This window comes from Saccopteryx leptura, chromosome 2 (assembly GCF_036850995.1).
Source record: "Saccopteryx leptura isolate mSacLep1 chromosome 2, mSacLep1_pri_phased_curated, whole genome shotgun sequence".
Lineage (NCBI taxonomy): Eukaryota > Metazoa > Chordata > Mammalia > Chiroptera > Emballonuridae > Saccopteryx > Saccopteryx leptura.
Genome location: NC_089504.1, coordinates 371,739,800 through 371,755,365, shown reverse-complemented (window position 1 = coordinate 371,755,365; position 15,566 = coordinate 371,739,800). Strand labels below are relative to the sequence as shown.

The 15,566-nt window shown below is 51.1% G+C and overlaps 1 protein-coding gene across 2 annotated transcripts in view; it reads right to left on the bottom strand.

Moving 5' to 3' along the window:
• FLI1 (Fli-1 proto-oncogene, ETS transcription factor) overlaps window positions 1–15,566 on the bottom strand; it is a 120,505-nt gene that overhangs the window by 35,426 nt on the left and 69,513 nt on the right. For both annotated transcript variants that reach the window (XM_066365215.1, XM_066365216.1), the window contains exons 3-4: window positions 10,218–10,372; window positions 3,518–3,721 (exon numbers count right to left, since the gene is read on the bottom strand). In XM_066365215.1, coding sequence (XP_066221312.1) covers window positions 3,518–3,721; window positions 10,218–10,372 — 359 coding nt within the window. The remainder of the gene's footprint in view (window positions 1–3,517; window positions 3,722–10,217; window positions 10,373–15,566) is intronic.

Here is a 15,566-nt window from a genome sequence, read left to right as displayed (position 1 = left end):
AGCTTGAGCGCTGTTTGGTCACCTCAACACAGAGGTGAGACCCGGCTTCCTCCTGGGGCTGAAGGGGCCTGCGTCTTAGATTCTGGGCTGCTCTCTACTGACTGTATGCTCTTGAACCAATTTCTGAAGCACTCCAGGCCTCAGTTGCTTTAGCTTTAAAATGGGGATTATAAATAGTCCACGTGGTGTCCACAAGGGGGCATCCTGTCCCCGTAAAGGGAATGACACCTGAGGGATGCACACCTGCGCCCCGGTGCCCACAGGCGGCTCCGCCCGCCCAGCCCGGCGCTGTCCTGCCCCCATTCAAGTGCGGGCAGTGTTATGGAGAGAAGGCGTAGGCACAGCCCCTTTGTCGGGGACAGCGGAAGGGCCTGGGTCTGATTGATGTGCTTCCCCGGCAGGCTGGGTACAGGTTAGTGCGCCAGTTAGCAGACAGGGCACAGAGGGACTGGGACTGCTCTTCATTCTCTACCCTGGACAATCAATTTAAAATTTGGTATTTAATATTTGAGGTCTAGCCTCCCTCCCAGGCAACCAGAATAAACACTCAGGCACCTTTTGCGAAAGTGTAAACTTGATGCCGGAGCGTCTTGTCCTGGAAGGTTTCCTTTTTACTCCTAAAGTCCAGAAAGACCCAGCACGTCGGGGAGCACAGCTAGTTGGAGCCTCCTGACGCGCAGTGGAGTTTCGAGATCTCCCGTTCTCTTCCTCAGCCCACAGCACTTCCTCCGCCCGCGTGCAGGGGCTCAGCTGTTTTCCTGCCACTTCTTGCCAAAGTAGAGATGTTTGAACCCCCTGCCCTCCTCAACAAAGGGCAGGTGACAAAGCATAAGGCATTAGTGTCTGCTCCTTGGGCTTCAACTCAGCAGCCCGACCTCATTACCCAAGGCACTGGCCTCCCTGCCCGAGCACAAAACATCCGCTGCAAGTCAGTCTGGAAAAACAGTTGAATGTTTGAAGACACACTGCTAGACACTAGGGAGTTCCCAGCAGTCCAGGCAGCAGACGGCCCCCAGGCACGTGACCTCCTACAGCGGTTTAGTAGGCGAACCACCACCCAAAGCCACAGGTCCCTGAGGCTGGAGCCTGAAGGTAGGCACCAATTAAAAAGAAGCATGAATCAAAACTGTTTTCCAGGATGGCAGGTCACTTTAAGTCTAGGTGCCTCGGAAGGCCTCCAGGCTGTTACAATACTATGCTGGGGCAAGTTTTAGAATGTGATCGAGGCATTTCAATGTGTGTTTTGTAGGCAGATGTGGTTTTCCTATCAATGCACAGACCACTTTCTATTTAGCAGTTTCACTCAACATCGTATCCTCTGTGCCCTTCGTCCATCTCTGCTCAACTCTGGAAATTTGTTCCACTCATGATCTTCTATCTGGAAACTTCATTTTCTTTTTATTACTTTGGGTCATCTTCCTTAATGTCCACAAATATTTTTAAAAGAGAAGAGAGAAAAAAGAGAAGCCACTCACGCCTTCCCCTGTCACCAACATCCCCGCCACCCCACACTCTGGCCTCCATGTCTTCATCGCCTGGTTTCCTTCTACTGAGAGCCCCCTCAGCGGTTGCCGGTGACCAGCTCACCAGTTCCCTGGGCCCTTTGAGCAGCTGTTGGTCTTACTTCAGGGTCTGTGGCTTGGGTGCTTCTGTGATAGGAGGTCCTAGAAGGGACTTGAGTTGTTTAAGGATCTGCCAGAAAGCGGGGTCTGGGGATCGTTTGACACGAATAGGCTTTCCCTCCATCAAGTCCACATGAACTTGAACATTTCTGCAACAAGGGCATCTGTCATGGAGCCCGGAATTATTGGGCCCATGCTGCAGCTGTCCATCTCTTCTCCTAAATGGAAGAACCGGGGCCAGTGAGTCCTGGATCTCCTGCCATATGATGCCAGGAAGAAAAAGGCAGACTGGTCCGTGGCTTTGCTTTGCTGTCCCTTTCTTCCCTGCCTCTTCCACCCCTGTGCCACCTACCCAGCATCATTGCAGGATTCTGTGCAAAGATCCTATTTTTTAAAAAAAAAAATTCTATAAACACTGAAAGGTTGAGAAATACAAATTGTTAGAAAATAGGAATTCTCCAAAGCTCAGAAAAAACTGGGTGGAACATTGCCTTCTTATTTGAAATGATGGCTTCTGGGACTGACCTCATGCTGCAGCAAGACTCAGACATGAGGTAATTGCTCTGGTGGTAACATACACTGCATCGTCCACACGCTCCCCTGGATGCCAGACGCCTCGGAGGGGTCACCTGAGAGCCCGCAGGCACTGAGGAAAACTTCCCAAGGCATTTCTACATTTTTAATTTTTAAAGCTAGCATATGTTATCCCCACCTCTCACAGTGCACTGCTGCAGGACAAGACAGACAGTTACAAGGACAGCAAGCTGAGGACCCACGAAACAACAGAGAGCAGATGAAGAACTAACTAACCCAGAGCCCAAGAGACCAGGGAAGCAGCCTGTAGGCACTGTCCAAGGATCTAGGCTTTGAAGGGCTTTAGAATCAATCAAACTCCTTTCCTCTGAAGCTGAACATCTTTAAGACTCCAAACAGTCTTGGCCACTGACAGCAAGTATTAAATCCTGAGTCTGCCCATCTATCTTTGGACATAGGATGAGTCCATATCTGTTTACCTGTAGCTTCAACTTCTCGTCCTTAGTATTTGCTTTTCTGGCCACAGAATAATCCTTTGACACTTGGGTCACTGGTACAACATGCAGCCTGGGTTTCCGGTGAAGAGTGAAGGCTGGGGTTACCAGCAGCCCTGAAAGAACTCTGCTGCTATCTCTGGGTAGGCTTTGACATCCGACTGTTGGTGCTAGGGAACCCTCATGGTGGAGAAATCTTTCGGACTACTGTGCACTTTTTGGTAAATTCTTCCTTTCCAAAGCTCTTTTCCTTCTGACTCTGTCAGGAGAAAGCTTCCCATAGATCCTAACAAACCTGTAGCATCTGCTACTTTCCCGGTGTAGCTGAGAAGAGGGTGTAGGTGGCAGCTATAAAGGTTAGGTTAGGAGGTGCCAGATTGACCCCCAAAGATAAAAGTAGCTTAATGTGTAAATTTTGAAATCTTTAAATCCTAAAGCCGTGAATCTAGATTTACTGTAAGAACCCTAAATAACCATTTCTCAGGAAAATACCAGCCAGGGCATCCATGTATTTATAATTACAGGGCTAAGTGGTTTCTGGGAAGGGGTTCTCGTGGGAAGTGGGTGACGACCTCCCCGGGCCACCGCTCCTTGCTTGTTCTCCATTCCTCATTTTACTTCCCTTGACACTACAGGGCTGGGTCAGTCCTCTTACAGGCTCTAGGATGCCCACGTGACCTTGGTCACTTTATGGGCCCAAACCCACAGCCCCTGCAGCGTGTGCCCAACATGATCCAACAGCAGGGGACTCAGTTTCCTTCCTGCACCGACGCTGTGGGAAGCCAGTCTGCGCTGGGAGGGACCTGGCAGAGCTTTGTCCCAGCCCTGGGGACTTGGGCTGCACCTAGAAATAGACAGGGCACTTACTTTCCCTGAGGTAGCTGAGGTGTGACAACAGCACTTCTGTGTTGTAGAGGGAGGTGGCTCGGAGGAAGTCCTCCTTGTTCATTTTGCACAGTTCCTTGCCGTCCATGTTCTGGAAAAAGGTCGTGTCGATCTCCAGCAAGCCGTACTCCTTGATCGCCCACTCCAGCCACTGCCGCACGTGCTCCTGCGTCCACAGCGTGGGGTCTGCAGAGGAGGGGGTTCGTTAGCCAGGGCTGCCAGCGAGGCTGCGCTGCACAAAGGCTGGGGGCCTCTGTCTCTGTCTTCCTCCATTCCTCCTTCCCCTCTCTCTGTCTCTCTCTTCTATTCCTTTTCTGGAACCCTTTCCTCCTCCCTTCCCTTCCCGCCTCCCCCCCACCATTATAGGGGAAATAGGTTCCCTCCCTGATGACCCATGCTGAACACCCATCTGGCCTCAGGGCCTCTGGCGGTGCCTGAACCGCTTAGTGCTGCGGGGAGGCTGCTGGGGCCTCACGCGCCTCTGACTCAACACTCTGTACAGCTTTGGGAAGTCGATTGAAACCTGTGCCTGAGAAATGGTAGCATCAAAATGAAAATAAACACAGTCCCACAGACCTAGGGATCAGTGTCTCTGCACAGGGAAGCCGTCTGTGTCTTGAGAACATGGATGATTTCATAGAAGAGCCAGATCTCAGATAGCTGCAGAGAACACATCTGTGCACGCTTTTCCTGCAAGCCCATCTGGGCACATGGAAAAGCCGGCAGTGTTGGCCCTGAACACAAGGCCAGCCTGTGTTTTCCCTTTTTGGAGAGAGCTGTGCTGAAATTTGTACCAAATCACCCCAAAACATTTTTAGGATATTTAAGTCCCCAAAGATGAGAAATGGTGTCAGAGAGAAAACCTTTAGCCCTTCAGGGAACATAAATAATGTAAGGACCAGGGCCACCTCCACTTAGGACCCTCACGCTCCTGCTCAGCCGTGTGTGTGTGTGTGTGTGTGTGTGTGTGTGTGTGTGTGTGTGTGTGTGCGCGCACGCGCGCACGCTCGCTCACTCTGAGTGCTGGTGTGGAGTCCAGCAGGCTGCACAGTAGGTCGAGGCCCTTATATTTGATTACTTAGCACTGTCTGGAAGGCAAATCTTTCCTTGGCAACCAGTTATTTGTGAATCCAATAAACACTTTAAATATGCTCATCATAGAAGAAAACAACATGGCTCTTGGCCTCATGAAAGACCTATCTACCTGAACATTCAGGTAGGAAAGCATATAAATTGAGCAACAGATTTTGTGGTGGCAGTTGAAGCAACCAGAAGTGGAAGAAAATAGTGTAAATGTAGAGTCACAAAGGGCTTCCTGGAACAGGAGGGGAGACTGGGCGGTGCATGTCAGCGGCCAGTCCCAGCTTCTATTGGGCCTGTTTAGTAGGAATGAGCAGGTCTGTTTAGTAGGAATGTCCGTGCTACCTTTCTTTGGTCAGTGTCACCCTCTCCTCCTAAGAGCCTGCGACAGCTCTGGGCCAAAGTGGAAGCCGGGTTTGAATGGTTAGGAGTGTCTGAGTGGGAAGACGCAGGTCCTCTCTCTCACACCCAGCAGCCCTTCTGCCCAAGATGACTCTTTGGGCTTTCACCCAGAGCCTCTGCCAGCTGCCCTGCCTGGCAGGGGGCCTCTGCTTCTCCTTGGTTAGTCCACGTGAAAACTGGGGTGGAGGTGGCTGCTTCTACTTGGCCAAGTGCCCTCAGCAGCCTGTGCGTGGAGTGGCGGCTGTATTTGTGCTGTGGGTGCCGGGGCTGGCTATGGCAGAGAGTGTGGAGAGGAAAAGCTGAGTGACAGCTCACAGGCTGCTGCTGACAGCTATCACACAGCCAGCAGCCATATTTGGGGTGTCTCCTCTGTGCCAGCTGCTCCACAGGTCCTCCAAGACCCTGGCCGTTCGGCTCAGTAGTGGAGCATCAGCCTCACGTGTGTATGTCTCAGGTTCAATTCCCGGTCAGGACACACAGAAGCCACCATCTGCTTCCCCACTCCTCCCCTTCCCCCTTCTCTCTTTCTCTCTCTCTCTCTCTTTTCCACTACAGCAGCCATGGCTTGATTGGTTCAAGTACATCAGCCCCAACTGCTGAGGATGGCTCCATGGAGCTTCTGCCTCAGGCACTAAAAATAGTTTGGTTGCAGGCATGGCCCCAGATAGGTAGAGCATTGGCCCCAGACGGGGCGTTGCCCAACTGCCAGTCTGGGCCCATGCAGGAGTCTGTCTCTTTGTCTCCTCTCCTCCCACTTGGAAAAGAAGAAAAAAAAGGAAGAAACCCTTTATGGACATGGACAGCAGTGTGGAGATTGCTGAGTGTGGAGGGAGGAGGTATGGGGGACAAATGGAGACTTGACTTGGGGGAGTAAACACACAGTGCCATGTACAGAGATGTGTTGTAGAACTGGGCACCAAAACGTGTATAACTGTGTTAACTGAATCACCTTAAAAAAATATAATTGTATATATATTAAAAAAAATCACTTTTGACTTCATTTTACAGGTGGAAAGTAGATTCTTAAAAGGTTAATCCCTAGCTCAACTTAAATTCCAGGTTGGGCCAGGGTTCCAATCCAAGTCTTCTCAGGATTTTATTTAGTGCAGGAGTCTCCTTGACCCAAGGTCTCTCCTCTCCTCTCCTCTCCTCTCCTCTCCTCTCCTCTCCTCTCCTCTCCTCTCCTCTCCTCTACCCTCCCCTCCCCTCCCCCCCCTTCTTGACCCGAGGTCTCTCCTCTCCTCTCCTCTCCTCTCCTCTCCTCTCCTCTCCTCTCCTCTCCTCTCCTCTCCTCTCCCCTCCCCTCCCCTCCCCTCCCCTTCTTGACCCGAGGTCTCTCCTCTCCTCTCCTCTCCTCTCCTCTCCTCTCCTCTCTTATCTCCTCTCCTCTCCTCTCCTCTCCTCTCCTCTTCTCTCCTCTCCTCTCCTCTCCCCTCCCCTCCCCTCCCCTTCTTGACCCAAGGTCTCTCCTCTCTTCTCCTCTCCTCTCCTCTCCCCTCCCTTCCCCTCCCCTCCTCTCCTCTCCCCTCCCCTCCCCTCCCCTCCCCTCCCCTCCCCTCCCCTCCCCTTCTTGACCTGAGGTCTCTCCTCTCTTCTCCTCTCCTCTCCTCTCCTCTCCTCTCCTCTCCTCTCCTCTCCTCTCCTCTCCTCTCCCCTCCCCTCCTCTCCCCTCCTCTCCTCTCCCCTCCTCTCCTCTCCCCTCCCCTCCCTTCCCCTCCTCTCCTCTCCCCTCCCCTCCTCTCCCCTCCCCTCCCCTCCTCTCCTCTCCCCTCCTCTCCTCTCCCCTCCCCTCCCCTCCTTGACCCGAGGTCTCTCTTCTCTTCTCTTCTCCTCTCCTCTCCTCTCCTCTCCTCTCCTCTCCTCTCCTCTCCTCTCCTCTCCTCTCCTCTCCTCTCCTCTCCTCTCCTCTCCTCTCCTCTCCTCTCTTCTCCTCTCCCCTCCCCTTCTTGACTCGAGGTCTCTCCTCTCTTCTCCTCTCTTCTCCTCTCTTCTCCTCTCCTCTCCTCTCCTCTCCTCTCCTCTCCTCTCCTCTCCTCTCCTCTCCTCTCCTCTCCTCTCCTCTCCCCTCCCCTCCCCTTCTTGACCCAAGGTCTCTCCTCTCCTCTCCTCTCCTCTCCTCTCCCCTCCCCGCCTCTCCCCTTCTTGACCTGAGGTCTCTCCTCTCTTCTCCTCTCCTCTCCTCTCCTCTCCTCTCCTCTCCTCTCCTCTCCTCTCCCCTCCCCTCCCCTCCCCTCCCCTCCTCTCCTCTCCCCTCCCCTCCCCTTCTTGACCCAAGGTCTCTCCTCTCCTCTCCTCTCCTCTCCTCTCCTCTCCTCTCCTCTCCTCTCCTCTCCTCTCCTCTCCTCTCCTCTCCTCTCCTCTCCTCTCCTCTCCTCTCCTCTCCTCTCCTCCCCGCCCCCCCTTTCTTCTTCTCTTCTCTCTTTTCCTCTCCTCTTCTCCTTTTCCCTCTTTGCTCCTCTCTTCTCACAATCCTACCTGAACTCACCTGTGACTTTCTCTATTAAGCAAAAAACAGAGCTCTTCTTATGGATTCATAGTGTAAGTCAGAAATAACTAGGCATGGACCATCGGTAACTGGAAATAATTTTGCACTATTTCAGAATTCTAAAGAAAGAAGGAGGCTGGGGGGCTGGATGAGGCGGCATATTATTTTGTCTGATCTCTGCTTCTCCTAATTGCTCACCTTTAGTATCCAAGGCCTCAGATTCGATTTTGTACCAAATATTAAATTTATTTTATTATTTCCTCCTTTCCTTTGAGCTCTATCACAGTGTTATTTCTCTCCCTTCACAACACAATGAATTATAAGTCTTCCACTCCGGATCATGCTTAACTCTTCCAACTGTATTTCTTGAATGATTAAGTCCCCGTTTCTTCTGATCTGAACTTGGACCTAGTGATTAACTGAGGTCCTCATTTATACTGGTCTTAAAATCCCACCATAAATTCAATAGATTTCTCCACCAATGTTTTATTGCCTTAACCTGTGGACTTGCCCAAATTAAACTTTTCCTCATGTTCAGGAAGCCAACCTGGAGGAAGCCAGTGTCTGAGGATAATGTTTAAAGATTGAGCCAGATGCACAAAAGTATATAAATCCATTGCTAATGAATTCGTTATACAAAGTGTTTCAAAAAATCCCTTAGCACTATTTTTATTTTTACTGCTATAGTTACCTTGCCCACTGAAGACTGACATTTTTGTTTTTTAAGTGAGAGAGAGAGAGAGAGAGGCAGGAAGAGAGAGAGAGAGAGAGAGATAAGAAGCATCAACTTGTAGTTGTGTCACCTTAGTTCATTGATTACTTCTCATATGTGCCTTGACTGGGGGGCTTAACCAAGCCAGTGACCCCTTGCCCAAGCCAGCAACCTTGAGCTCAAGCCAGCAACCATGGGGTCATGTCGATGATCCCATGCTCAAGACGGCGCCCCCGTTTTCAAGCTGGTGACCTCAGGATTTCAAGCCTGAAACGTCAGCCTCCCAGGTTGATGCTCTATCCACTGTGCCACAACCAGTCAGGCAAGACTGACATTTGCTATTCTTTTTGAAATTATTTCAACACCAATTTAGAGTTAAAAAGCCAACCAAGTGATGTGGCCATCTTTATCTCCTTTACCTATGCCCTCTCAAAAGTGTCTACAGAAATGAGATAGTGTAAACATTTGGTTAAGACAATCAATCTCTTATCCTCTAACCCTTCAGTCCTCGAGATCTCATTGCGATGCTGGCCACTGTTTGCTGCAGCCGGTAAGTTTAATACCAAATGACCAAAGGCCTACTGGGGCTCGGCTTAGCTTTGGGGAGTGTGGAGAGGGTCCCACCATGTCCACTGCAGTGAAGTTTCATTGTCTGCCTTCTTCTGATGTGAAAGGAGAAGGCATGGCTTTCTTGGACCTTACAAATGCACCTGAGCTAAAGCATTCCTAGCCGGGGTCCTGGAGACCAAGCACTAAGTGACACAGGTCACATAATGAGGATAAAGCAGTTTACGTGGTGCCGGGTGCCTACAAAGGGCTCAGCTAATGGGAACTATTCTTTCTCTTCCCTGTGAACTCACATGCTCTCGGAAGAAAGAAACTAGAAATGCTTCATGGACAGTTTTCAAGTCCTGCGGGGCACAGAAACATTCCCACTAGCCCACCCTCTCCTGCCTCACCAGTGCCCCACACCTCTCATCTCTGCCACCGTGAACTTAGCCCAGAACACATGGGTGAAGCTGTAGCCCCAGGAGATGGTGAGCCACCGCTTCTCACGGAAAATAAATACAAAGGGCCAGCGAGGAGAGGCCCACACCAAGCCATACCTTCCAGACCAAGAAACAAACGCCTTTGGATTACCCTGAAGAGATGTCTAATCCTTGCCCTCAGACACAACTGCATTCATACTTTTCCAAATGGAAGGGGATTTTCCTTTTTGGTAAAGTTATTTTGGTAAAGTGAGTTTTAATCTCTGCCCTGTAATCACTTTGCTTAGGGTTTGGACGTTCTAGCTCCTTCTACCTGGCACCAACTCCACACGTGTCAGTTTTCAAACTCCGTTTTGGAGCAGGCGGCTGAGCCTGCCAGTCTAGCCGAAGCCGTGTGTCCAGCCAACACACTGAACGCTTGAACAATGATTTTATTTTCTGTAACCAACAGCACCAATACCTAGGGAAAAGAGGCTGTTTTTACATAATGACATAACTCGTTGCACACATGTGAAGGCGCTCCATTTGTTAAATATAGTTCTTTCTATTTTGAAACTGAAAGAGCTGGCTATAATTTTGGAAAGGTGGGACCCTGCAGATGCCAGGAAGCACATGCCTGATGGGCACGACAGGCCTCTGGAGCCACTCCTCCACTTAAAGGCAAGGGTGGGCACGTCTAGGGGTTCCCTGGCCTCCTGTTGGGTTCAGCTAGCTTTCCCTCTGCCTGCTTTCAGGCCTCATCCGATGGGGCTAGGCACTGACATGGAGTCTGTGCTGTGACCTGAGGGCAGGCTTCTGGAATCTGCACTTCAGGGTTCTGGTGACATTTGGGAAAGCTTCTTGAAAGGCCGCTAGAGAGGAAGGTGAGAAGTGTCGCTTTTCCAAGTCAGCATTTCCACAGAGAACGGGGACCAGGTAAATGTTTAGATGCCACCAGGACCGGCCTGCCCTTCAATGACTAGCCCAGCAGAGTGAGGACATGGATGCCAGCCAGCAGCCTGGTTCCCAAGGTACCTGCGGGGACGATGACCCTCCTCTCGTTGGTGGTCATGTTGGGAGGAGGGGGGCCGTTCTTCTCATCCATGTAGCTGTTGTAGTTCATGGCGTTGGACTCGCCTCCACCAACCAGCTTGCCGCATTTGCTAACACTGCAGTCCACCGGAGACTCCCTAGATGGAGAGGAGACAAAGCCCAGAGGACGTCGTCACTGCCACTGCTGCCCGCACAGCACAGGAGCTCACCCAGCCAATCACGCAGACAACGGGGAGCCATTCCCTAGCTCCATCTGGCGTAGAGATGTTGATGAGGGTGTTGCCAATGTGGCCTCATTTCTACTCTCCACTCTTCCACCAGCATTTTCTTCAAATCCCAGCCCGATCCTATAATTACAGTACTTAAAGACCTTCCGCGGCTCCTGCTGCCTCAGACTCGAGTCTGACCTCTCAATACAGGACCTCAGCTCCCACCTGCCTACATCCTGTCGGCCCTCGCACTGTCCTGGCTCCCAAAAGTGTGTCTGCTTTGGTTCTAGGACTGGCATGTTGTATGGCTAACTTGGCAGGTGCCCTACCCCTTGCTGGATGAGGAAATTTCCTGAGATAGTGACATTACTTCTTTTTTTAACCTTGATGTAGATTATATATAGCACCTTGTATAGGAGGGATGTTTCCTGAGAGAATTATTTCTATTGCAGGTACATCATTTCAGCACATTTTGCACATACTGTTCTATTTGAACTTCTCAATACCCTTCCAAGATAGGCATGGCAAGGGTTAACAGTTCCTATTTACAGTTAAGGAAATTGAGAGGTGAGGTGCCTGGGCCAGGGTCACATAGCCGGTAGAGGAAAACAGGACTCAGGTCTTCTTTTTCTTTTTTTTTTCTTCTCCTTTATTTTTTAAGTGAGAGGAAAGGAGATAGAGAGACAGACTCCCACATGCTCCCTGACTGGGATCTACCTGGCAACCCCCATCTGGGGCCGATGCTAAGAAACAACCCAGGTAACCTCAGTGCCTGGGGCCGATGCTTGAATCAGTCGAGCCACTGGCTGTGAGAGGGAAAGAGGGAGAGAAGGGGGAGAGGAAGGGGAAGAGAAGATGATCCACTTCTCATGTGTGCCCTGACTGGGGATTGAACCTGGAACATCCACATGCTGGGCTGATGCTCTATCACTGAGCCAACCGGCCAGGGCCAGGACTCAGGTTTTTCGTGTGAAACTTCTTCATCAAAAGACACATGCAGAAGAGCTGGTTGTTGCATGAAGGAGGAACAGAATCCCAGAACGTCAACCTTATAGAGAGGCTGTGTCATTTGCAGCCTTGGCCACCAAGCTCACAGGTGAAACACAGAGGGTGCAAAAGGGACAGAGCAAATCATCTAACCTGGTCTCAAAGTATGTAGCCCAATTAGCACCTGGGATTTGGCAACAGGAAGCAGAAAAGCTATTCACTGGCTTCAGCTCAGCAATGAGCAGCCATCTGGAGGTCTGGGCTGACACCCACATGTGGTCACCCGGTGCCTGGAGCAGGTTGGCAGGACACGCCCATAGCCCCAGGGCAGTGTCATGGACCCTCTCTGCATGCCCAGGGGAAGTGCCATCCCTCCCTGCCCAGCTTCCACTCAGCCACTCGGCAGCAGCAGGACCAAAGGAGGTGACTGGAAGGCCAAGGAGAGGCTGATGCTGTGGTTCCACGGAGCCGGAAGCTCCAGCGCTGGCCTCCTGGGAGACAGCCAGTTCTCGCAGGAGCTCCAAACCCAGCCTTCCGACCAAGCAGTTCAGATAAGGTTCAGATTACAGCCATCCGACTCTGGGCCACACAGCCTCTCTGGAGAGCTTTCCAAAGGCCTGCCGCTGCCCTCTCTCACTCTGTTGTGGTCAGGCACTGACCATCATGAGGTCTTAAGCAGCAGGGTCATGCCATATAGGGTCCCACTCATCTTGCAACGTGGTGGCTGCAGCTCCGCAAGCAGGGAGAACAGCCACTAAGGCAGAAGAGGAAGGAACAGCCCTGCAGGGGGACGCGGGTGGGGCCGGGAGGCCTGAGCACATTCAATAAAGAAAATTAAATGAATTTGTTTCTTAATCTGAAAGGAAGAAAATATTGAAGATCACTTATCATAGCTGGGAGATAAATGCTCCACTGAGATATTAGAAGTCAGACGGTAATTTTTTCCTGATGTCTTACAGAGGGGAACATGGGCTGAAAATGAAAATAAGATGTATAACTTACACATGTTAGAATTTAAGGTTTTACTATTCGCCTACTGTTTTTCCAGGCAGAGAACCAAGAACCAGCCGTCAGAGCCCCAGACTGTTGAAGGTTTAATGTCCCCATGGCAGTGCGAGGGAGGCAGTAGCTCATCGGGACTTTTCACCAGGGTTCGGCCTTTGGCTTCTGCTGCGGAAGGGCTTGGCCTGAGAGGAGGCTGTCCCTGAAAGACCCTGTCCTGGCTCTGGGCGGGGTTATAGCCCAACTCAGTGGGGGCTCCCCCTCCCCATGGCCAACGCAAGCAGGTGTATGTGCACACATACTCATACACACACCCCAACACACATGCATGCACGCACATGCGCACCCTAATGCACCCATATACACACGCACATGTGTACACACATACACGCATGCGTGTGCAACACAAACACGCATTTTCACACACATCCACCAGGGTCTGGCAGCCCTTCTCAGTGTACTTGTCTGCTGTGAAACAACTCAAGTGCAGCAGCAGTGGGGGGGTTCCGTTGGCCTTCAACCAAGGGAGAAACATGCTCATTGGCTGGGAACTCCGTGGCAGAGGGTGGGGTTGCCAGAGCACACACTTCCTGTGGAGGAAGCCAAGGGCAAGAGCCACGGGGCAGGGGTGACGCTGTCCGCTGTCCGCTGTCCAGGCGGCACGACAGAGGAAGAGGGCTCCTCTCTGGGCCACACTCCCCTTTAGGAACACTGGGGAGATGAGTTTTGAAAATTCTTTCCCACATCAGCCAGGCCTCTGGGGATTTCCGAGCCTCAAACTGACCCTTTGCCATGCAGAGGTGAGAAGTCAGAACCTCAGAAATCACTGAAATGAAGTAACCCTTTAGGCACCTGTGGCAAGGCCAGTCCCTGGGGCCAGGAGTAGAGAAAGATACTTTAACAAAAAAGAAAACATTTGGAGAACACTGCCCACGATGTCACCTGGTAAGAAGAGGAACCCTGAGCACCACGGGGAGATGCTTTCTGCCGGGGTGGGGGGTGCCGAGGAGGCAGGAGCCCCAGCTTCCAGAGGACAAGATCAGGACCCTGGTAGAGACTGGGGTTCTCCTGCTGGGGACTACAGGGAGTTGTACAGTGGTTGGACCCTCCTCACTTTCGATCCCATAGAGACATTTCTGTTCCCTCCTCACTCCTTCTTCAGCCTGTGCACATACCTGCTCCTTAGCTGGACCAGGTGATCTGTTTGGTAACTTCTTTTCTGGAATAGGCCCTGTCCTCAATCCCAGACCCTTCAGCTAGGATCTGCATAGTGTGCCCTCGGGGGAAGTCTGGCCCCTGCCCTTGGCCACTGCACTTGCCCATGTCGGCCCTGCTCTTAGGATGCAGGAAGAAAGGAAGGGAAGCTGTGCCTTTACCACTGGCCTGCCACGTGCCCCTCCATGCCCAAGCTCTCAGCCACTCTGCCTCCTCCAGACAGCACCCGCCTCGCATGTGGCCATTGGGCTGCGCAGCTACTGCTAAGGATGGGGGCAGGGGTCCAGGTGAAGCACAGCATAAAGACTGCTCTCTAATGAGGCAGCTGCGTCCCTCCATGAAAAGGCCCGATAAGAACAAGAGGGAGGGGAGGGGCACAGATGGAGGGGAGGAGTTCTGGCCATTCAGCTTGTCTACACTACTGCTGGTTTTTATTGAGATCTACACTTACAGCTAGCATGGGGTTGGGGCCCACAGGCAGCTGATAGCACCAGGACAGGTGACGAGAGGGTCAGGGGCTGCCACAATAGAGCAGGGAGGAGGTGATGGCTCCGAGAGGTTAACTCAGAGCATGTGCCTCTCAGCCACGGCTCAGAAAGCCACAGCAGGGGAGACCACAGCAAAGGGGACACGAACCTTGCAGCCTGGTCTTTTTTTCACCACTGGATGTAAGCTCTCTACTCTTCTGGTTCTATTTTTGTGTGTTCAGTGAATATTGCTTTACAAAGAGTTCCAAAAGTGCAACTGTTCAGTCATTTAAAACAATATGAGAAATCTTCGGTATTTGATTAAAAGGAGATTTCAAAGTCTGCTCCCAAACAGTACCCCTTTGGGATAAAACATTTTCGCTACCTTCCCATTGAACTCAGGGTGTGTCTCCCAGATCCACAGATCTACAGCTCAGGCTCACCATCAGTGGATGCCCAATACTCACAGAGATCATGTGGAGTCTCAAGGCTACCCAAGCCACACAGCTGCATTAGGACCTGTCTTGTATGTCCTTTCATGTAATGCGTGTTCATTGTCAAAAATTAAGCAAATCAACATTGTCCTTAGAATTTCTGTAGGATCAATGCCTAGATGTCTGCATATGATTTCTTTTTTCTTTTTCTTTCTTTTTTTTTTTTTTTTGGTTTTGAAAAGAAGATTAAATAAGTTAAAAGCAAATGTCAAGGAAAGAAAGAAAATATGCTATAATAAAGCCATCACCTTGACCCAATAGCTACTTTAATTTCCATACATAGTGGATGCTCACAGTTTCTCCAGAATGCTGTGGGTGATTTCCCACTGAGGTTGTATGTGACATGCTTCATGCTGCAAGGTTCAGAGCCTCAGGAAGCCCCTAGGAGAGTGTTCTGCAGTCAGAGAGGCAGGAGTTACAGGTGTGTGAGGCTGACCTTCCTGTGTATGAAATGAGAAGTGTCTAGATGTCTAATAAGGGCATCCAGTCCTGCTGGGAAGTCTAGGGAGTGGGGGCCGAATAACACTGAACTTGGGTCCTGCATGCCAAGGTGCACAGACAAACCAGTCCTTGCATTGCCTCTCCATAAACTGATGTTCCTTCCTTCGTGGATATTTTCTCCAAGTCTCATGGATGCAATGGGATGCAGCTGAGTTATTCTCAGACCACGGCTTGGATCAAGTGGCTGAAGTCTACATTTAACACAGCACCTACAGGCCATGTTGTTTCAAGAACAACTCCCCCTAACAGATTCAACCACAAGAGGAAGAGATGGAGAAAGAGAGCAAACCTCCCGCAGCACAGGCAGTCTAGGCTTTCTCTGGGTCCTCACACCTCAGTCTGTCCCTGGATCTTTGTTCAAATGACTTGCTACTTGGATAAAAAGGGAGAAGGGCATTGTAGTTTTAGGCACACAGAATACCTCCTATGGCTACGCAGTCAGAAATATCTATGGGG